This window comes from Eptesicus fuscus, chromosome 9 (genome assembly GCF_027574615.1).
Source record: "Eptesicus fuscus isolate TK198812 chromosome 9, DD_ASM_mEF_20220401, whole genome shotgun sequence".
Classification (NCBI taxonomy): Eukaryota; Metazoa; Chordata; class Mammalia; order Chiroptera; family Vespertilionidae; genus Eptesicus; species Eptesicus fuscus.
The window spans coordinates 4,871,452-4,894,528 of record NC_072481.1 but is presented as its reverse complement, the minus strand read 5'-3'; the positions used below and the strand labels follow the sequence as shown (position 1 = coordinate 4,894,528).

Here is a 23,077-nt window from a genome sequence, read left to right as displayed (position 1 = left end):
TAAGCCCTATAATATGTGTATGCTTCTAGGAAGTAGATGGGTAAATGAACTGCAGTTACCTCCAGGTGGGATTAGCGAGGAAGATGCATATTTTGTTTTAGCATTATGGATTTTCATTAAATTACTCTTATAACTAAAAAGAAACAAGTAGGAAATATTTGTACTTAATTACATAATGTTTCAGTGTCCCCACAACTTTTCCAGTGTTTTGGGGGTCATCATTCCAGTTTACTGCTGTGGACAGTGGTGGGTTGAGGGTTTCCTGTGGCCAGTTCATCTGTCCCACACCCTAGTTCTGTGTTAGAGCTGCCTGTGGAGAGGGGAGGGCACCACAGGAAACCTGGGGGTGATTAGTGTCTGCAATGGAAGCTCCTCATTCTTGGAAGTGGGTGTCAGGGCAAAGGCCTCTGGTGAGTCTGTTTCACCCGCCTGGGGCACACAAAGGAATGAACGAACAGCCGTGAAGCTGCCCTCTCCACGTGCAGCATTCTCTTCCCAAGGAAGAGCCAGTGTCTGCAGTGTCCCACTCACAGGAAGGGCTCTGTCCTGGGCACCATGGAGCCAGCGCAGCTCTTCGGGGATAACGCCTGTGGACGCACCATGGGGCAGTGAACTGGATGGAATGCTTTGCTGGGACTTGGCTTCAGCCAGGTCATTCCACAGGCTCAGGTGCCCCCGCTGCTTTTCATTCATCTACGGGACTAGCCGTCAGACCTACTACTGGTCAGCTTATTCCTCACCATCCCCGAGACCTCAAGCAAGTCATGTGAACCTCTGAGCCTTATTTGTAAAATGTGGATGATAAACCTGCCTCACAAGGTTGTCAGAACGAACTTAAATGAGAAAATACACAACACTTTGCAGTGTTTGGCACACACTGGGTAAGCAATAAGGGTTGTCTTTTTATAAATATACTAGAGGCCTGGTGCATGAAAATTCATGCACGGGGTGTGTGTGTGTGGGGGTCCCTCAGCCCGGCCTGCCCCCTCTCACAGTCCAGGAGTCCTCAGGGGCAGGAGACGACCTGGCAATCAGGGGAAGGCGATGCCCCCATCACACCTCTGCTGCTGCCACTGCCGGCAGTGCAAGCCTCAGGCCGGCCCTGGGTGGCTGGGGGGGCTGAGGGGACTCTGGAGGCAGGTGCACGGAGCGGCCAGACCCATCTGAAGGTGGGCCCAGCTGTGTTGTGTGTCTGCTGCCCTGGCAGGGCTGAGGGGACTGGGCGCCACCATCTTTGAGGGTGTGACGGTCAGTTAGCATACTCCCTCCTTATTGGCTGTGGGCACCGCCATCTTTGTGAGGGCGTGATGGTTAATTAGCATATTCCATATTTATTAGATAGGACTAGAGGCTTGATGCATGAAATTCGTGCAAGAGTAGGCCCTCGCAGCCCCGGCTTCGTCCAGGTCATTCTGCCGTTCACTGTTCGGTCAATTTGTGTATTACGCTTTTATTATTATAGATTACTTAAAAATAATAAGATCCCAATGACTAAGCTTGTAGAGAAGAAATAAATCAAGGAATTTCTCCATTAACAGTTCAGTGACATTTTCCGTTTAAAAATCCAGCCCTGGCCCGGCTGATGTGGCTGTGGTTGAGCGTTGACCTATGAACCAGGAGGTCACAGTTCAATTCCCGGTCAGAGCACATGCCTGAGTTGCAGGCTCAATCCCCAGTGGGGGGCGTGCAGGAGGCAGCTGATTCCTGAAATCAATAAAAATTACTTAAAAAAATATCCAGTTCTGACCAGTTTGGCTCAGTGGTTGGAGTGTTGGCCTGCATACGATAGGGTCAAGGGTTTGATTCCCCATCAGGGGCAGTCAGGAGCAAGTACCTGGGTTGCAGGTTAATCCTTCCCCTTGGGGTGTGTGTGAGAGCCAACCAATCGATGTCTCTCTCTCACATGGATGCTTTCCTCTCTCTCCCCCGCCTCCTCTCCCTTCCAATCTCTCTGAAAGATCAATGGAGAAAACATCCTTACTCCTTGGGTGAGGATAAAAAGATAAATTGCCCAGCTGGCATGGCTCAGTGGTTGAGTGTCCACCTATGAACCTGGAGGTCATGGTTCGATTTCCAGTTAGGGCACATGCCTGCTTTGCGGGCTTGATCCCCAGTGTGGGGCGTGCAGGAGAGCAATGATTCTCTCTCATCATTGATGTTTCTCTCTCTCTCTCTCCCCCGCTCTTCTGAAATCAATAAAAATACATTAAAAAAAAGATAATTAAATAAAAATCCAACAAGCCCCTTTATAGAGGAAGCATCCCTTTTTCCTGCCTATTCTCATCCTACCTTTGGGGCTGAGTTTCTTGCATTTCAGTGCCTGGGGGGCAGGAGAAGCAAGCAGAGGACTAACTTGTACTAGGTCAACATAAAATTTATTAATTCAAGAATGTCAGTGAAAATTATTTTGAAATGATTCTCTTACCTAATTTAGTGAATATTAAGCAACCTAATTTTTAATGTTCATATCAGATAAAATCTTGAGAAAAATTCAGGCTTTAATATGAATATTCGAACCAAGACGTTGGTAAGCGCCATATCACAAACAGTTAACACGAGGTTCTGGAATAGAAATCTTCACTGTCATACATTTAGGAAGCATGAAACATGCCTAGCTGTTGACAGTTGAAGCGAATTATACTAGGGAGCTCACCACCACCGACAAAATTCCTTCATGACTCAAGGGAAACAAAATAAACTCAACTTAAATACAATCAGAAACCACCTGCCCCTCATCCCTACCAGAGCGTCTGCCCCTGAATCGGAAACTCCACGCATCAGTTATTAGAGTCCTATCTTTCTAGACATTCAGACTGAAAACGAACCCAATGTTCAGCATGTGCAAAGTCCGGGGAGAGAGCTAACGGAGACAATCCCTCTTACCTGCCTCTGCCTTAGCTCTCTCACCGGACTTGTTCCTTATTAAACTTCCTTACAAGATGGGAGGATGGGCTTATCATTCTGCTAATTTCTCATTTCTAGATTTAAAAAATGTTTTTTTGAACTAGGGTATTTAAGCACCACCACCACTTCCGGGCACAATAAAAGTGAGCTAGCTCTTCAAGGAGCCGGCAATCAACCTTGGTCCCAGCAGCGGGGACCAAGAACAGCTCACACCCTCACGGGACTGCGGCACTCCCCACATTCCGTGTTCATGGCCGGCCACGCTCTAACATACCTGCAAAGTACCCGGGCTTGACTGGGCTTGGCTTCTGGAAATACATCCAGGAGCGAGGCCACTGGTAAACAGTTTTTTGAAATTCTCACCTTTGGTTCACTTGATCTTAGCCAAAAGGCCGAGAAGCGATTCACCTTTGGTTCAAACTGGGGATAGTGGATAACTTCAGGAAAATGCATATAGTTTTAAATATTTAATGTCAGAAAGTTGCTTTTTAAAACTCAGCAGCCTGAAAACTTGGAAGTGTCAATCTGTATGAGACTTGGAAATGTACAAAGAAGAAAACAGCTAGGCAATCTGTTCTGGTCAGCCCAGTGTCACCGACACGTGTCATCCCTACCTGCCGCGTGCGAGATTTGACATTCTGATTAGAAAACACGTGCACTTTGACTTTAGAGGTGGTCTCTGTGTTTCTAGTGTTACCAGCCTGAGTTTACAGTACCGTGAAGTGAAAGAGAACAAAAACCAAATTTATACTTAAATTAAATAGCATGATTTAATTTACTTGCTGCTTAATCCTGAATCCTCTTAAATTAAAAAAACAACAACAAAAGTTAAAATTAACTATTAACGTTAATGAATTTAAACCTTCCAGAAAACATGAATCCAAAAGGAAATGTCCAACAGGTGACTGAGCCACATATTTTATGGCCTTTCCTGTATCGGCCTCGAACTTTCTAAACATCAATGGGAAAAAAAAATTCTTTATCGAGTTTTGCAGTTTTATTCTTCCGGAGCACAATGTTCGGCCTGTTACTGAGGACTGTCTTCCAACAGGTACACAATTAACTCATAGGTGGACAGCACAATGGCCGTGTTTGGGATCTGCCGGATGAGCTGGGCAAAGAGTCCTCTATAGAAGGCAAGGTAGCCTTCTTCCCGGAAGACCAGCCGAGCGGTCTGGACAAAGGACTTGTACTTGGTGCCCTCCTCCCGCAGCCGCGTCCTTATCACTTCTGCAGAGAGAAACACACACTTTTGTGACAAATAAATTCATTTCCATGTAATATGAGGAGAATTCAAAGCACACAGCTTTATAATTATCAATGTATACCTCTGCCCAGATGCCACCTAAAATAATAAACTATGTTAAGATCTCAATAGATGCCCTGGCCGGGTAGCTCAGTTGGTTCGAGTGCTGTCATGCTATGCCAAGGTTGCGGGCTTGATCCCGGTCAGGGCACATACAGGAAGCAACCAATGAATGCATAAATAAGTGGAACAACAAACTGATGTTTCTTTCTCCCTCTCTCCCTTCCTCTCTGAAATCAATAAAATATATTTAAAATAAATAAATAAAGTTAAAAAAAATAAACTTTAAGTGAAAAATAAAATTCAAAGTGGAAGCTGAGAGATTTTAAGTGTGGCTCCTATGTCATTTTTTTTTTTCAAAGTTAAAGAATTTTAAGTAAAATCCAGATTTTTGGCTTCTTGAAAACATCAGAAGTTCTACAACACAGGCCCACGTTCTGCACAACAAGTTTTGGGAACTGGGGTTGAGTGACACCGAGTTCCTGCAACACACACACACACACACACACACACACACACACACACACACACACGGGCGTGGGGGAGGCCAGGCCCACTCGGGCTCGGTTCCCTCACCACCTGCAGGCATGTGCATTTCAGTCGGCTCCAGGTCCAGGTACACTGACAAATGGCACAGCCTGACAGCTGTCCCTGCTCTGGGAGAAGAGTGGCACGTACCGTGTGGATAGGCGATACAAGAGGCACATCCCTTGGACACAGCAGCAGCTGCCATGAGTCCAAAAAAGCTTGCGGAATTCTTCTCAGTCCCATTTGTAGAGGGGGCGAATGGCGCGTCCTTCAGATACTTCTTTAAACTTTCATAAATAGCAAAGCAGATGACAGTTTCTGAGATCCCCGCATACGAGGCAGTTAATCCCCGATAGAAGCCACGAATGCCTTCCGTCTGGTAAACGTGGCGCGCACACTGGAGCGTGTTCATCTGCTTGCAGCCGCGCACCCTGTGACAGAGACCAAGGACAGGCCATCAGAACACGCGTGAGCGGGCTCCAAAGACACGCGCCGGATGGAAGGAAATCAGTGGATGACACGTATTCTCCCACGGCGAGCCCAGGTCCACGGGCTGGGCCACCCGGCCGGCCCACAGAGAACGTGTGCCCGTACAAGAGTCACAAGAACATGTGCATAGCCTCTGGCCCGAGTTCGGAAAGGGCTTCGTGGAGGACGACATTCCTAACCAGCATGACCAATTCGTCCGAACACCTCAAAGGAGGCGGAGAGAGGTACCCTGGGCACCCGTGCCAGACCAGAACTGCTGTGCAGGCGGACTAGCTGGTATGTGAGGCACAATTACAGTGACGATGCCAATGTGTTTTAAGAAGACACTGAAGGAAAACCCGCCAGCCTTCGGCAGGGAGGGGAGTGTTAGGGTGGGTGACACTCTGATCGCTCGTCTCCAAACGGGGCACTAACTCCATTACTGCTAAATGCCTAAAACCACAAACGTCCAACAGACCACACAGCGACTACTCAAAAGACAGGCTGGGTGTCCTCCCGTGATGGAAAGTGCTCAACGGGCTGGATACAAGCTGAATCCCAGGACCCGACAGTGTGCGCACTGGTCAGGCAGAGACCCGTCCGGCTCCCATCACGCTCCACGGTCTCCCCCAGGCTGTTCTGTACCTGAGCTGGGGTGATCTTTCTAACACCCATCCAACCCGCCACGCCCTGCTTGCCACTCTGCAGGCAGGGTCTCTCAGCCTGGGGACCACTGACACTCGGGCCAGATCACTCTGTTGTGGGGCTGTCCTCTGCCCTGGAGGACCTGGCCTCTACCCACCATGTGTCACAGCACCCCACCCCACCTGAGCTTGACAACTAAAAATGTCTCTAGTCGCCACCAAATGTCCCCTGGGGCACGTGCCCGGGGCTGCCAGCAACTGCTCTACGGGCTCTCCAAACAGAGCCCAGGCCCAACTGCAGGCTCCTTCCCAGGGAGGGGCCAAGGCTGCGGGCCTGCCTGCTTCCCAGGCTTCTCTTTCCACGTCACTCCTGCTCCCGCACATTCGCATGTGGCACTGACCACGCTTCTCTTCTTCCCTTCCCCAGAGTGCACGGTGCGTTCCTGCCTCCAGGTTGGCCCGGACACGGTTCTCTGCCCGCAGCCTCTTCGCTGCCGCTTTCTCCGACGGCAGGGACGATGTTGCTGCCACAGGAGCTGCCTCTGTGCATCCTGCCTCGACTGCACTGGGGGCCCTGCGGGCCCTGCAGTACTGAAGGCCCTTATCCCACCAGACCGACTCCCTTTATTTCCTGAAAGCCGAGCCTCTGGAAGGTAGTGCCTGTGTCTCACTCCCCGCGTTTCCCGTGACGAGTGTGCAGGATGCATGTGAGAAACGCTCCCTGGTGAGGGACATGCTACAGAGCCATCCGAACAATCCTTTCCAACCTCCTGAGCACGGCTCACTGCAGGCAGATTAACAGGACGCACATGCGGCCCTCCGCTGACTCGAGCACTTATCTCTGCTAAGGGACTAGCACCCTGCACACCCTGGGATTGGGAGTGATTCCCGAAGGTTTCCAGGAGAGGAGCTGGTTAGAAGCTGGAAGGCAAGCCGGTGAGAGCACAACCAAGAAGGGAGAAATGACTCCTGGTGAGGGATGGTCGACTCAGGGCTAGACACGTAACAGCACGTTTTTAGGAAATTGCAAAGGACCTTGAGTGGTAAGCCAAGGAGTTAGGGTTTAACCCTGAGCATAATCGAGATTCATCAAAGGATTCTAAGCACATATGTTCAAAATTATTAGAACTGCTGCATTTTAGAAGGTTCTTTCGGGCAGGATGGGACGGGGAAATATGGGGTCAAAGGCCACTACAGAGGCTGCTGTGGTCACTGGAGAGAAGAACAGCCCCTACCGGCACAGGCAGGGGCTCCTGCTCTCCCCGCTGTCCTTTCTAAGTAGCTTAAGTTGGACTGGATTAGCTGCAAGTTTCCAGTGCCCACACAGTTACACAGGGTTCTTAGAGAGAATCCTGTCACAAACCTCACTTACCATCATTCCGCCTCTGAAATTACAGTAGTTACTGGGCCACGGCCTGATTTAATATATTAAGTAGGTATATCACTGTATCGTAATTTTAAAAAACATTAATAACGGTATTTCAGCAACTGGTTTCCATTGCTTCTACTATTCTAAAAAGGGCCTGCAGACTTCGCCGGACCACCAAAGGAATCTGCAGGCTGCAATGAGTTTCAGGCAGAATCCAGAATACTAGGGCCTTGGAGAGAAAATGGCCCTTCCCAGGCCTGGAGGCACTCGCTGCTCTCCCTCACTGTAAGGCATCTTCCTGCCTGAAAGAGAAGCATCTGGGGAGAGTCCCTAGCGCTGCAACTGGGGTGGGGCCCGCCAAGCACAGGGACCCCGACGGTCTGCGGAGGTCAGCACTGCACACCAGGGGCCACAGCTGAGTGAACTTGCGGCCACCTCTGTTGGTCTTTGTCCCCACAATGCTAGATAGCACGACTCTCCAAACAAAAGGAGCTGCTGTAGGCTCACATTCAGAAAGAACAAGACTGTGTACTGCACTCCACGGGGCTGGGGGAGAAATATCCCCAAGAATTCTTATGTTAAGGAAGCAACAATTAATAACTTACTTCCGTTCTAGCTGCATCCGGGTTTTAACCATCCATATAGGATTCATTAAGGAATTTGTGATAAAAGCTGGAAGAAAAAACACACCAGAAAATGTCATCACTGAACACAGCCAATGCTGATTAAAGTTGTCTATTCCCTCTGATAAGTGCTGAAACCAGGCTTTCAATGGTTTAATAATAAAAACGGACAGTAGGAAGCAGCTACATTTCTGTATCGCACAGGACGCTCCAGTCCCTAAAGTGTAGCTTCTAGTGGCCTAAAAGTCTCTCCAACCTCTAGAGCCCTGACTAGGGTTTCCAGCCTCTAGGTGGTGCTGTTGATATTTCTGTCAATGTGATGCCCATGGGAAACATGAAACCACTCTACAACTCAATTTATAAGCATCAGATCCCGAAATAATTTGTTTTTAAGGGAAGTTGCTGTCTTAATCCAAAAGGCTGCCTTATATCAAACTTATAATAAAAGGAACTAAATCTCCATTTAACGGAATCCAAAGGCAGACATTTTAATACCTCCTAATGTTTCAGGAAACTGAAGTTTTAACCCTGATCTGCTTACAAGAACCATTTGTTAGTGAGTCTCCCCATCTCAACACTGCTAATCATTCCAGAGCAACAGAGCAAAGCAGAGTCAGGCATCAGCCTGACTCAGTGACCCTCCTTGTGACCTTGCCCCCCCCAGGCCCGGGCTCAGCAGTCAGACAGAGGACCCCAGGGCGAGGCTGAAAGACTGCCGCAGGTTTGCTTTAGGTACTGAGGGTTCTTCTAAGCGAACGCTGCCCAAGTTAAGCCTGATAACCAGCGTTTAGGTTGCAGCTAACCCCTATCGGTCTCAAAGTGAAGGCTCCTCAGAGCTCCGCACTTAGCACACACGCCTTTCTTGTTTAACATTAGTTCCAACTGGGGTCCAGAGCATCATCTGTAACTACTCAGGGGGGTTACTGGTGCTTTATTTGACGTAAAGAGGTGTATACACTTACAGGCTGGCAGAGGCGGAAATTCTTTATAAAATGCCAATTTAAGTTCTCTAAAATACCTTTCTAGTTAAACAGACATAAACATAAATCTGTAAGACATGGCCTTCTCTCAGCAATCTACAAGTCCATGCTTTTTTTGCCAAGCATTTCCTGGGGGGAAATCCTGTTATAAGTTTCCTATAGTGAGTAGGAGGACTCCCTCATGAGGAACGCTCTGGGGCCTGTTCCGGTCCCACTAAAAGCCCACCAACCCCGACCCTCGTCGTAGAACCCAGGGATTAGGACAAAGTGCCAGCTGTGCACAGGAGTCATGAGAAAAGGAGCTTGAACTTTAGAAAACAATGTCATGGAATAGACATGAGAAGCACATTAAAATTCCTTGAAAAGAAGCACTGCACCCAACTAGCATGCATGGACATGGACATGTTGAGGCAGAATGAAAAGCTTTAGTGGCCAGAGAGATAGGAACCAGGTAACAAACTGACCTTAAACCCATTATTTTATCAGCTCTAACATACAGCGTCAGAAAAATGATTTCCGACGGAGAAGAGGCAGAGAGCTAATTTCTAATTCCTAGAAAAGGCTGTTGGGCATGGCACGTGCTTGCTCCTCCCACGGGTAACGTACCTGCAGAGCCAGCTGAGAAAATGTGCACAATATTGCTGTTAGGCACGAAAATGCCATTGAACTGCTCTTTGGCTTTGGAGTAACATGCAAAGTACACAGCCCTGTTAGAACAAAGGGAGAAGGAGATGAAGACACCGGTACGGCCAATATCATGTCCCTCCGCAACCTCTAAACTTCAGGTAAATAATATGGACACGAAGTTAACACGTAACGAAAGCTCGGCCTCCTCTGTGTCAAACCCAAACCTGCTGCAGGCTCCTTCAGGAAGGTCCTGCTCGCCCTCAGAAAGTATTCGGTGGAGGGAAGAGCCCAGAATAACGGAGGAAAATGAGATTTTGGTAACATACAAAGCCTATTTATATTCTTCATTCTGGATACATGCCAATCCTCTGAGCACCAGCATATACTGTAACATTTAAAATGTGTAGTATTTCTAAATATACCACACTCGTCCTGCCTCACACCAAAATGAGCGTGTGATTGGGGGAGGGGGCAATGCTGATCACAAACAGAGAAGATTCAGGGATGAGAGCAGCTCGTTTTCACTCAAAGAGACGGGCCACCTAGCAGTACGGCCCTTCCGTGGGAAAGGACTCGGGATATTACATCCACATGAGGGGAACCGGGTGAAAGTTCAAAGCTTACCTTGACGGTGCAACTCCAACCAAATTTGGACCCAAGCCTCTAAAAAGTGACTTTGGTCCCTCCTTCTCCAAGATTGACCTGAATAATATAAAGAAGATCCATCTTTAAAATCCTTAGGCAAGGTCTATGCAAAGCAAGCATCAGCCTTCCGCTAGCGCCTTGACTAAAGAATAATAGGTTGTTGCACGGCCCTGTGGTTTGGTGGTTGAGTGTTGACCTATGAACCAAGAGGTCACAGTTCGATTCCCAGTCAGGGCACATGCCCGGGTTGCAGGCTTGATCCCCAGTGTGGGGTGTGCAGGAGGCAGCCGATCAGTGATTCTCTCTCATCATTGATGTTTCTATCTCTCTCCTCCCTTCCTCTCTGAAATCAATACAAACATTAAAAAAAAAAAAAGACTATTACTAGATTGCTTACAAGACCCCAGTCTTTATCTGATTATGTTACAACACAGCATCGGAAGGCTGAAGAACACGGCTGCAGTAGCAGTGAAAATCCGCGCTTCGTAAGCATCAGTCTGACATGTTTGCAAGAAGCTTTTCCCCTGCTCACGCAGGAGCTGCTCACGCAGGAGCAAGGCACTCGAGGTTTGTACGAGGAGACCCTGAGGGACAACAGGCACTGGCAAAGGGCGGACACAGGGACAATGGCCCCACTATACCCAGGTCCCCTGAGAGACACGTTCAGAGACTTCTTTGGATGGCACTTCTTTTGGGTTTACTCCTTATTTATAATAACCCCATTTTCTAGATTTTTACTTATTGTGGGCAAGCCCTAAACAGATATAAGGAATAGAAAAGGCTAGTAATTTCATGGGCTGGATGGAAAAGCCTAGTACCTCAAGTCCAAAGAGAATACTGTGCCTGCTTTTTCTTTTTAATTTTTCTCATTGTGGTAACATATATGTAACAAATTTTTACCATTTTAATCATTTTTAAATGTACAGTTCAGGGGCATTAAGTGCATTCACATTGTTGTACAACCATCACCAGCATCTGCCTCTAGAACTTTTTCATCGTCTCAACTAAAATTCCACACCCACCGAACCCTCCCCCTCCATGCCGCCCCTCCCCCAGCCCTTGGCACCACCATTCTACTTGCTGTCTCTATGAACCTGACGGCTCCAGGGCCTCCTGGAATCACACAGTATTTGTGCTCTTGTGCCTGGCACATTTCACTTAGCATAACTGCTCACGGTTCACCCATGTTGCAGTACATGCCAGAATTTCCTTCTTTTTAAAAGCTGAATAACATTCCATTGTGTAAACGGGCCACATTGTTTATCCATTTATCTGTCAGTCGACACTTGGGTTGCTTCCCACCTTTTGGCTCCTGGGAAAAATGCTGCTATGAACGTGAATGTCCAAATGTCTATTCAAGTCCCTATACCCAGAAATGGAACTGCTGGATCATATGGTAATTCTAGGTTTAATTGTTTTGAGAATTGGCCATACTATCAACCACAGCAGCTGCACCTATCAACAACACACATGGGTTCCAATTTTTCCATATACTTGCCAACATGCTTTAAAAAATAACTGTTAAATATAGTTTTGATCAACAGTGACTAAGAAAATCCTAAAAGAACATTCTTTAGAAGCATAATCCCCACTGCAATGTAATTCTTTAAGTTAGTTAAGTTTATTCTTTTAAAAAATATATTTTATTGATTTATTACAGTGAGGAAGAGAGAGGGATAGAGAGTTAGAAACATCGATGAGAGAGAAACATCGACCAGCTGCCTCCTGCACACCCCCCACTGGGGATGTGCCCGCAACCAAGGTACATGCCCTTGACCGGAATCGAACCTGGGACCTTTCAGTCCGCAGGCCGACGCTCTATCCACTGAGCCAAACCGGTTTCGGCAAGTTTATTCTTTTTAAAAATATATATATTTTTATTGATTACAGAAAGGAAAGGAGAGAGAGAAACATCAATGATGAGAGAGAATCATTGCCAGCTGCTTCCTGCACACCCCCTACTGGGGATCGAGCCCCCAACCCTGGCATGTCCTGACTGGGAATTGAACCGTGGCCTCCTGGTACATAGGTCAGTGCTCAACCACTGGGCCACTCTGACTGGGCAAATTTACTCTTTTCAATGGCTCAGTTTTCTTGGTATCTAAGAGAATTTACATTGTTAAATTAGAGTCCTCTCTAATTCAATCTCCTTTTCTGAGAATTTTCTTTACTTGTAATTAGTACTTCCAATTTGACAGCATTCTAAGTTGGCCAAGCTCAAAAATAATCACATTGTTTTCAAAAGAGTTTATATACTGTTTTACTTTCATTATGACACTGAAGGTAAGATAAAAAGACATCTTTCACTTCATGGAAAAGATATTCCTATAAAACTAACAATAAAATGAATCCTGTCAATTCCTACTCTACCAACTTTGACTTTTCACACAGAGAAAACGTTTCCAAAACCAACCTGAAATTTTTGGTGCAAAAGAGGTTAAGCTGAGGTGTTTTAGTCCTTAGCATGTTGCTAATGATCAAATTTTCTCCATTTGTAGTTTTCGCTCCTGTTCTTTCCTTCCTCAGATCAGTGTAATTTTCATGATCTAGATTCCCAGAAATTTGAATCCTAACCTCTCCTCTCCACGATTTTTGATGTTTATAAAATAGTTCAATTGCTTGATGAGAAAGAATATTTATACCTTTAAGAGCATTCTTAAAAAGCAGTAGGCTAGCAATTAGACAAGAAAAAAAAGAAAAGAAAAGGTATCTAGATTGGAAAGTAAATCTATATTCACAAACATATAAATAGAAATACTAAAGAATCCCCTAACAATTACTATAATAAACTAGTTCAGCAAGGTTGCAGGATACAAGATCAATGTACACACACACAAAAATACCCAAACAATTGTATGTCTACACAGAAGCAATGAATAATCTAAGAATGGGAATAAACAGCTATTCCATTTACAACAGCATCAAAAAAATGAAATACTTATCTACAGAGAGACAAAGTAGATTAGTGGTTGCCAGGGGTTGGCGGAGGAGGAATGGGGAATGACTGCTCATGGGTACGTGTTTCTTCTTGGTGTGATGAAAATGTTTTAGAACTAAGATACGGTGATGGTCATATAACTCTAAATATACTAAAACCCACTGAACTGTATACTTTATTTATTTATTTTTTTAAATATATTTTATTGACTTTTTACAGAGAGGAAAGGAGAGGGACAGAGAGCTAGAAACATCAATGAGAGAGAAACATCGACCAGCTGCCTCTTGCACACCCCCTACCGGGGATGTGCCCGCAACCAATGTACATGCCCTTGACCGGAATCGAACCTGGGACCCTTCAGTCTGCAGGCCGACGCTCTATCCACTGAGCCAAACCGGTTTCGGCTGAACTGTATACTTTAGGAGGACAAATTGTATGCTTCTGAATAATATCTCAATAAAGCTACTACACTACCTCAAAATATTAGGGAGACAATAGTTATATTTTCTAATCCTATATAATAAAGAGGTAATACGCAAATTGACCATCACTCCAACACACAAGATGGCCGCCCTCATGTGGACACAAGATGGCCTGCAAGGGAGGGCAGTTGGGAGTGATCAGGCCTACAGGGGACGGCAGTTGGGGGTGATCAGGCCTGCAGGGGACGGCAGTTGGGGGCAACCAGGTTGGCAGGGGAGGGCAGTTAGGGGCAACCAGGCTGGCAAGGGAGGACAGTTAGGGGTGACCGAGCCAGCAGGGGAGGGCAGTTAGGGGCAATCGGGCCGGCAGGGGAGCAGTTAGGTGTTGATCGGGCTGGCAGGGGAGTGGTTAGGGGGTGATCAGGCTGGCAGGCAGAAGCAGTTAGGGGCAATCAGGCAGGCGAGTGGTTGGGAGCAGCAGTCCTGGATTGTGAGAGGGATCCCAGATTGGAGAGGGTACAGGCTGGGCTGAGGGACACCCACCCTCCCTGTGCATGAATTTCGTGCACCGGGCCTCTAGTCATAAAATATTTTCCTTGCTGGCAGGTATAAACCCAGACCCTTTAAGTTAGGGTGGGGAATGTCCGGCCCACAGGCGAAATCATTTAGTCTGGCCCTGCCAAGGCATTAGGGGTGAGTTAATTAAATGTTTGACCCAATATAGCAAGCTAATTTTTAAGTTGATAATTTTGTATGGCCTGTGAATGATTTTATAAATATCCAAATGGTCCTTGGCAAAAAAGGTTCCCCACCCCTGCTTTAAGTGATCCCAAGATACACTGTTGTTTGCGTGGTCCAGACTAAACCCTCTGGCCACCCTACGTGTCACATAAAGGTACCTTGTTGGACACACTAGACAACTAGGGAGGCATATCTCACTAAAGGACAGTAGATTTCTTTTCTCTTTTATCTTTTCATCGCATAAGGGCAAGGTCAAAAGCAATGTATTTAAAATAAGACCTAGCCATAATAATGGAATGCTATTCGACAATAACTACAAGTGAAAGAGGCCATAAACATATTGCATGACTTCATTTATATGCAAAGTCCAGAGGAGACACAGCTAGAGACAGAAGGTAGGTTAGTGGGCTGGGACTTGGGGTGGGGAATGGGGAATGACTGCAAATGGGTGAGGGCCTTCTTAGTGGAATGACATGTTTTAAAATCACATTGTTGTGATGGTTGCGCAAAACTATGTGAACATGCTAAAAACAGTCAATTGTCTTCTTTAAATGGGTAAGTTGTATGTGAATTACATATTAGTAAGCTGTTTAAAAAACCCTGCAGGGAGAAAAAGAAAGAAAGGCTCACTAAAAAAGACTGAGAGAGATGAGCAGGAACAGAGTTTAAACAAAATTTAGTTCTTGTGCTAAGTCAATCATTTACAAAAGATAACAGAAAAGTGGAATACAGACTGCAGATGAGATGAGTTAAAAAGTAGTATATCAAGCCCTGGCCAGTGGTGCTCATTGGTTAGAGTGTTGGCCCGCACCCCAAAGGGTCTTGGGTTCAATTCCTGGTCAAAGGCACATGCCTGGGTTGCGGGTTCGCTCGCTGAACCTGGTAGGGGTGCGTGCGGGAGGCAACCAGTCGATGTGTCTCTCTCACATTGATGTTTCTCTCTCACATTGATGTTTCTCTCTCTCTGTCTCTCCACCTGACACCCCCCCGCCCCCCACACCCACACACTCTCTCTCTCTCTCTCTGAAAAACCAACGGAAAAAATATCCTCAGGTGAGGATTAACAATAACAGCAGCAAAAAATAGTATATCAATATTAAATTGCTTGAATTTGAAAACTGCTGTGGTTTTTTAATCTTTATTCTTAGGAAATAAATGCTGAAGAATTAAGGGAAAAGGGGCACAATGTGTGGAACCTATTTTCAAACGGTTCATGAAAAACATGGATGTATACAGAACAAAATGACAACACAAATGTGGCAATATGTTAAAAATCTGTGACTCGAGATAAAAGAGTATAAGCAAGTTATTGGTACCATTCCTGTAACGTTTCTACACGTTTGAAATCATTTCAGAAAAAAAAGTTCTTTAATAAAAGTAAGTTATAGGCAAGCCATAGGTTGTAAAAATATTGAACTCGTGATTATAGCCCAATGTTACGGGAACAAGGGCCGTGACAGGCAAGTGTTTGGTTCTGTAAGTCAAACCCCAAATGAAGGTCATTCACACTAACCAAAAACAAGTCATTTGGCCCTCAGCAGAGGCATGAGAATTTCGTTTTTCAACTCTAAATACTTGACTTCTTTCTTACAACAGGCCTGATTTAAAAAGCTAAGATCTCTGAACAAAATCTTTTCTTAAATAACACCTGCAAGAGACCTACACCTTATAGCATGTAAGATTGTCAAATGGTCAGTATATCCCCATGTCTCCAGTTTAGATTCTATCTGTGGTTCCCATTAATGAACACTGTGCGGCCAGCCCAGGGGTCATTTAAACACGATTCCCGGACTCTCTGGCTCCAGGAAGCCTGAGCCTCGCATCTATAATGCAGCAGGGAACACCAGTCCTCAAGTGACCAGGGCTTCTTCAGAGCTGGGCAGGCTGTCGCCATAGTGACGCACATTAACAGTGGGCAAGAAGTCAAGCCTGTTACATAATTCAAACTTCTAACCTTGCTGGCTGTGTACAAAACTCTTCTGGAACAATCAAGTGCCTACTATAAATGGTACACTTCAGCCTCAAAATACAGCAGCAGGATCCAGGCCGATTTTCCCACAGTCAGAGAAACTGTCATTTAGGCAAGAAATGCAAGGAGAAGCGGGGCCTTATTTGGAGCATTTCATCTTCACTAGTTGTAGACCACGATCCAAGACAAAGGTCTCACCTGAACACTCAGTTTTATTTTTATAACACAGACTAGATCCCAAATATATTACTTTTCAGATAAAAAAGGCACCTGAGTAAAAAATTACCTGAGTGATGTAAAAAATAGGAGGAGCTCTGATTAAAAAAAAAAAGCCTGGCCGGCATGGCTCAGTGGTTGAGCATCAACCTATGAACCAGGTCAAGGTTCAATTCCGTTCAGGGCACATGCCGGGTTGTGGGCTCGATCCCCAGTGTGGGGCGTGCAGGAGGCAGTTGATTAGTGATTCTCTCATCATTGATGTTTCTATCTCTCTCTCCCTTTCCCTTCCTCTCTGAAATCAATAAAAAAATATTTTAAAAACACACACAGATTAAGTCATAAGACTTTAAAGCAGACACAAGAAATAAATTGATATATTATTCCCCTTTGGTGAATTTAACAGTGAGAGCCTTTTTAAAGTAACCATCTTCAAAATGTAAAGGTTAATGGTGCCGCAATGGAGAACATGTATTCTCTAGAGGGTCACCCTGTGACACAAACACTGATTTGCATTTTGAAAAATAAACTTCCCGTAAACAAGTTCGGTTAAGCCTTTTAAAGTAGTACTTCCTGACAGAGTAAGACTAAGAAGAAGCAACCTAACCATCATCCCTGCCCCTGCTAGGAGAAGAGAGATGGCTGCAACCAGGTGGCAGAGTGCCAAGCAGTGCCCTTCTGCCGATGCCCGAGACAGTGCCGCTCCTGCTGGCAGTCTGCCAGGCGTGTGGGTGACAGGCCACTGTGGGACTCAGTAGCAGGAGACGCCCATTTCCCCTGGAGCGAGTGTGCTTTCTTTAGGAGAGAACTGTGTAATGTGACAGTCCCCTTTTTGCCTTGGCTACCAAGAAACTCAGTTGTATTTAAAAAGTACAGGAAGTGGATATTACGATAGCCACCGATATTTATTTACATGTTGAGCTCTTTACATGTGACATTTTACTGATGTGCCAAAATGCATTCATTCCTTCTATTTGTACTAAATGCTTACTGTGTGACAGGCAGCATTCTAGGGGTCTGGGGACACCTCCGTCACCATAACAAATCAAAGTCCCTGCCGCGGAGGAACTTCCATTCTGGTGGGGATAGGGAGAGAAAATAAACAATACTAACAAGTAAGCTACACTCGCTGTTGGATGGAGGTAAGTGCTGGGGATAAAAATAAGGCAGGAAGGAGCGATGGAGCAAGAGGGAGGCTCAGTGTTAAACAGCACAGTCACTGCAAGGCCTTCCTGCTAGGGTGACAACTGGGAGCCAGCCATGCAGATAAGGTCAGGCACCAAGGCCCTGAGGCGGAATGTGCCAATGTTCCTGGCCTTTTAAAGGGACAGCTGAAGGGTGTAGGAGGAGAAACATCAGAGAAGTAATGGGAGCGGTGGCAGCTGTGTGGAGGCCGCAGGGACAGAGGACAGGTAGTCCCTGGAGGGATCTGAGCGAGGATCTGGGTTGAGAACAGACTGAGGATGGGAGGGAGCAGGCCTCAGGCCAGACCAGCGAGGAGCTCATGCAGTGAACAGGGGAGACCGGGTGGCTTCCATCAGGCGGGGGTGCTGACAAGCAGGGGCAAGGGTCAGGTGCTGTGCGTATTCTGAAGGCAGAGGGGACAGGACTGGCTGTGGGTGTGAGAAGTAAGATCCGAGGATGACTGAGGCGTTAGGTCTGTGGAGTGGAAGCTGGAGTTGCTTCGAGACTGCGGGCGCGGCAGGGCTGGGAGCTCAGTTCTGCACGAGTTCTGCTTTGCTTGCCACTGCACACCCAGGAGGAGCTGTCAAACAGGCAGCAGGACTGCAGCGGAGAGGCCGGGCCTGAGCCCTGGGCCTCCAACCAGAGGCTGCTAGCCCGCAGGTGGGGGGGGGGGGGGGGGCAGGGGGAGAGACACACAGGGGTTGTCCCAGCGTCTCGGAGTGGACCTTGGGCTCTAGTGGAAGCCGAGCCCTGCTAGGGCACTCGGGATTATTTACTGCTTTCAAGTCTTTCTTTGAAATAGGTGAATATACATTAAAAATGGCCTTGAGCCCTAACCGGTTTGGCTCAGTGGATAGAGCATCGGCCTGCGAACTCAAGGGTCTCGGGTTCGATTCCGGTCAAGGGCATGTACCTTGGTTGCGGGCACATCCCCAGTGGGGAGTGTGCAGAAGGCAGCTGAATCTCGATGTTTCTAACTCTCTAACCCTCTCCCTTCCTCTCTGTAAAAAAATCAATAAAATACATATTAAAAAAAAAAAATGGCCTTGAGCCCAGTCGGTGTGGCTCAGTGGTTGAGCGTCTGTCGACTTATGAACCAGGAAGTCAGGGTTCGATTCCTGGTCAAGGTACATGCCCTGGTTGTGGGCTCGACCCCATGTAGGGCATACAGGAGGCAGTTTATCAATGACTCCCATCATTGATGTTTCTATCTCTCTCTCCCTCTCCCTTCCTCTATGTAATCAATAAAAATATACTAAAAAAAGAAAAAGGCCTTTGAGTAAGTTGTATAATTCCAATTTGTGTTTCCTCATCTATAAAATGGGGTGATATCCCACCTGAGTGCTCTTCTCATACATACAGTTGGTGTGAAAAATCAATAAAATAATACTACATAAAAGTGGCAATTTTCAACAGAAAGCTATTAAATATCAGCTGAGAATCTTAATAATGTACATAAACCAAGCTGATGAAATAAAGCTTTAATAAAATAACTTGATTAAAAAAAAAGCCACTTTCTGAGTCCCGGGCCCAGGTGAGGCCGTGCGCCCCTGGGTCCGGGAGAGGCCACGCGCTCCTGGGTCTGGGTGAGGTTGGGTCCCAGGCCCGGGTGAGGCCATGTGCCCCTGGGTCCGGGTGAGGCCACGCGCCCCTGGATCCAGGTGAAGCTGGGTCCCGGGCCCGGGTGAGGCTGGGTCCCGGGTCTGGGTGAGGTCGCGCGCCCCTGAGTCGGGGTGAGACCAAACCAGAGGGAGTCGGACCTGCATTACCACTATTTGTCCACCATCCAGAACTGAAAAGTCAGTGCTGACATGTACACATAAGGAACTGGTGGACATTGAAATTGGGTCTCAAAAGAACTGTTGGTCCAGAAAGAAACTCACTACAGACTGATTCATTTGCCTGTCAGCATAACTATTATTGCTCGTCTCACATTCGGTTCTTATAAGTATATTTTTAAGTAACACATGATCTCACTCATCTAGGGGAAATGATGAACAACATAGACTGATGAACAAGAACAGACCCAGAAACAAGGAGGCATCGATCCGACTGTCGGGCCTCAGAGGGAGGGTGGGGGAGGGTGGGGAGATCAACCAAAGGACTTGTGTGCATGCATACGAGCCTAACCAATGGTTGGGGACAACAGGGGGGTGGGGACATCCGTGGGGAGGGGTGTGGGATGGGAATGGGGGGATGAGGACAAATATGTGACATCTTAATCAATAAAGAAATTTTTTTTAAAAAGCCACTTTACAAACCCTTTTCTTAACAAAATATAGCTCAACAAGAATTTTACTTAAAATCCCATTACTTATATTTTCATGTGGCTACAGTATAAATGGTTTTAAAAGTATTCGTGTGTAAGTGGTGTCTCGTTATTGTGTAGCCGTGGCTACTTTAACCAATGGCTGCTGTGAAACGCGTGGCCGTGCAGTGCGCTGTGCACTGTTCTTGGACTTCAAGACAGGAAGCTTTGAAATTTTGATTCACATTTTAGTAAACAATGGTCCTAACTGGGGAGAGAAAATACACACACATATATATAGTGTGTATATATACATACTAGAGGCCTGGTGCACGAAATTCGCGCACTCCGGGGAGTCCCTCAGCCTGGCCTGTGCCCTCGAGCCCTCAGGGGATGTCCGACTGCTGCGGAGGTGGGAGAGGCTCCTGCCACTGCCGCTGTGCTCTGCGCTCATCAGCCTGTGAGCCCAGCTTCTGGATGAGCGTATGCCCCCTGGTGGTCAGTGCATGTCATAGTGACCAGTCGGTCCGCCTTTTGGTCTATTTGCATATAGCCTTTTATTATATAGGACACACACACACACACACACACACACACACACACATACATATATATATATATAGGGAGGGAGGGAGAGAGAGAGAGAGAGAGAGAGAGAGAAAGAGAGAGAGAGAGATTTGTTGGAGCTAGAGAGACACCAGAGAACATGTAGAACATGCAAAAACCTGAGCTACAGAAAGCCTCACTTTGATCTACCTACAGGCCTGGCCCGCTGACACCCACAACTTTTGGGTAACAGTGTCCCAGTTACAGTAAGCCTATAAACACACTAGTCATGAGTTACTTGCAAGCACGCAAGAGGAAGTTCATGGAGGATGTTAGTAAAGCTGGCAAATGACCTGTCTTTCCTTTTGTCCAAAGCGCTGTATGTTCCCCAGAAGGTGCCATGTGAGACTGCCCTGCCCACACGTGTAAAAAGACCAACAGGATGGGGATGCTTCCACAGCCATGTCTTCTGCAGGACGTGGGGCTGTCCGCTCCTTCCTGAGGTCAGAGTGGGCCTCCCATCAGTGTCCCCGTCCCTGCACCCTCCTCGCGGTTTAATTTAAAAAGTGGGTTCTGGGGTGTTGGGTGCCAGCCTCTTCCTCTGGCTGGGCTTCTGATTCTTCACTGGGACCTTGTCCTCAGCAGCTGGTCTTGCGTTCAGTTTTGCTCGATAAGCTTGGATGCAGATCATCCACGTTTGGCATGGAGGCCTGTGTGCCTTGCAAACAGGCTTTACAAACAAAACGCACCTAAAAATAAATCCAGTGCTTTCCAATGCATTCTCCTTATCTAAAATGGGACTGAACCCTGTCCAAAGTGCTCCGTGTGGAGGTTATTCGGACAGAGTGCTTCCACGTTACTGCATCTGCCTCTAACACTTCCCAGCTGAACGACTACACGGAACGACTACCCTCTTCCAGTGGTACATCTCAGATACCAGGTGTAGTGAAATTCAACTACCATTTACTGAACACCTCTCTTTTTAAAAAAATACTTTTATTGATTTTTACAGGGAGGAAGGGAGAAAGAGAAACATCAATGTGAGAGTGGATCATCAATGAGCAGCCTCCTGCACGGCCCCCCTCCTGGGGATCAAGCCCATACCCTAGGCATGTGCCCCGACTGGGAATGGAACCAGCAACCTTTTGGTGCACAGGACAATGCCCAACGAAGTGAGCCACACTGGCCAGGGCTGAACATCTCTCTAAAGCACAGGCCCAAGGTGACATTCAGATGCCATCACGAGGTCTTGATTTCTGATTCTAAGCATAGATACCAACAAGTCAAATTCAACTTATGGACATTTGCTACTTCAAAAGCAAATGAAATATTTTTAATGTAGTAAAAATAATAAATTAGGCAGGTAGCCTAGGTCTGAAACAAATTAAAAAAAAAATGTTTTTATTGATTTCAGAGAGGAAGGGAGAGGGAGAGAGTGAGATAGAAACATCAATGATGAGAGAATTATTGATCGGCTGCCTCCTGTACACACCCTACTGAGGGTGGAGCCCGCAACTCAGGCATGTGCCCTTGACTGGAATCGAACCTGGGACCCTTCAGTCCACAGGCCGACACTCTATCCACTGAGCCAAACCAACTAGGGTGAAACAAACATTTTAAAAACCATTTTACTAAGTAGCTATTGAAACTTTTCTGTAAGTATGAAAGTATTTCCAAATAAAAAGTAAAAAATTAAAATGTTGTTTCCAGATTACTTCCCCTTAAAATATTCAAAACCTTTCTCTTGTGAAATTTAAAAGTTTTAATTTCATTCCATCATGCCATAGCTTCCTGCTAGCCCTCAGGATTTTGAGCAACAATTTGAACATGATTTTTTAGTTTGCTTTGTTAGGTTTGCTTTAACTGTCCCTGGATGGTGACCGCATGCACACTGGGTGACCTGCTGCCAAGGGTGCAAGGTCAGAGTTCAAAGGTATTGGTACAGAAACCTAATTCTTAGGTTTGGAATTAGGCTGTGCAAACAGGAGATCCATCTGATGTGCTTAACAAACATTCGGTATTGACAGTGGGGGCAGGGGTGTGGCAGGAGTCCAGGTTGGGGACTGAACTTACTTCAGAACCTGCAGAAGTCCAGGCGTCACTGACGTTGGTCTCACCACTCCAGCTCCATCAATGGCCCCCAGGTGAACCTGAGGGTAATAGACTGTCCGCAGAGCTAATTTCGAAGACTGCAACCTTGTCTTAATGACTTCGAGTGGACAAGTGAAAATAGCACCAACCGTGCCCCCGCACCTGTAGGAAAAGAAACCACGACAGGGTCAGAAAAGCCGTACCATTCTCTACACAAGTGAAACGTGAAATTTATATTTTCTTTATTTGAAAAAAGAGCTCGACCGGTTGAGTCCGGTGGTTGAGTGTTGACCTATGAACCAGGAGGTCACAATTCCATTCCTTGTCAGGGCACATGCCCAGGTTGCAGGCTCGATCCCCAGTGTGGGGTGTGCAGGAGGCAGCCAATCAATGATTCTCTCTCATCATTGATGTTTCTCTCTCTCTCTCTCCCTTCCTCTCTGAAATCAATAAAAATATATATTTTTTAAAAATGAAACTTACGTTCATTTGATAATTAGAACATAAGGGAGGCAAAAAAAATTATAGTTGAAATCACAGCCGCTAATGAGATAACCATTGTTATGTCAGCACATCCTTTAGGGCTTTTCTGTACTGGCTCTTTAATCTCACTTTTCCCGTTATCCA

At 46.5% G+C, this 23,077-nt stretch overlaps 1 protein-coding gene across 2 annotated transcripts in view; it reads right to left on the bottom strand.

Moving 5' to 3' along the window:
- Positions 1-3,648: 3,648 nt before the first annotated feature.
- Positions 3,649-23,077, bottom strand: part of SLC25A33 (solute carrier family 25 member 33) — a 31,231-nt gene continuing 11,802 nt past the window's right edge. Inside the window, exons 2-7 of one of the 2 annotated variants that reach the window (XM_008151746.3) lie at positions 22,433-22,612; positions 10,074-10,151; positions 9,429-9,529; positions 7,825-7,891; positions 4,889-5,169; positions 3,649-4,134 (exon numbers count right to left, since the gene is read on the bottom strand). In XM_008151746.3, coding sequence (XP_008149968.1) covers positions 3,932-4,134; positions 4,889-5,169; positions 7,825-7,891; positions 9,429-9,529; positions 10,074-10,151; positions 22,433-22,612 — 910 coding nt within the window. In that variant the 3' untranslated portion in view covers positions 3,649-3,931. The remainder of the gene's footprint in view (positions 4,135-4,888; positions 5,170-7,824; positions 7,892-9,428; positions 9,530-10,073; positions 10,152-22,432; positions 22,613-23,077) is intronic. The other variant, XM_054721068.1, reaches the window with a different exon arrangement.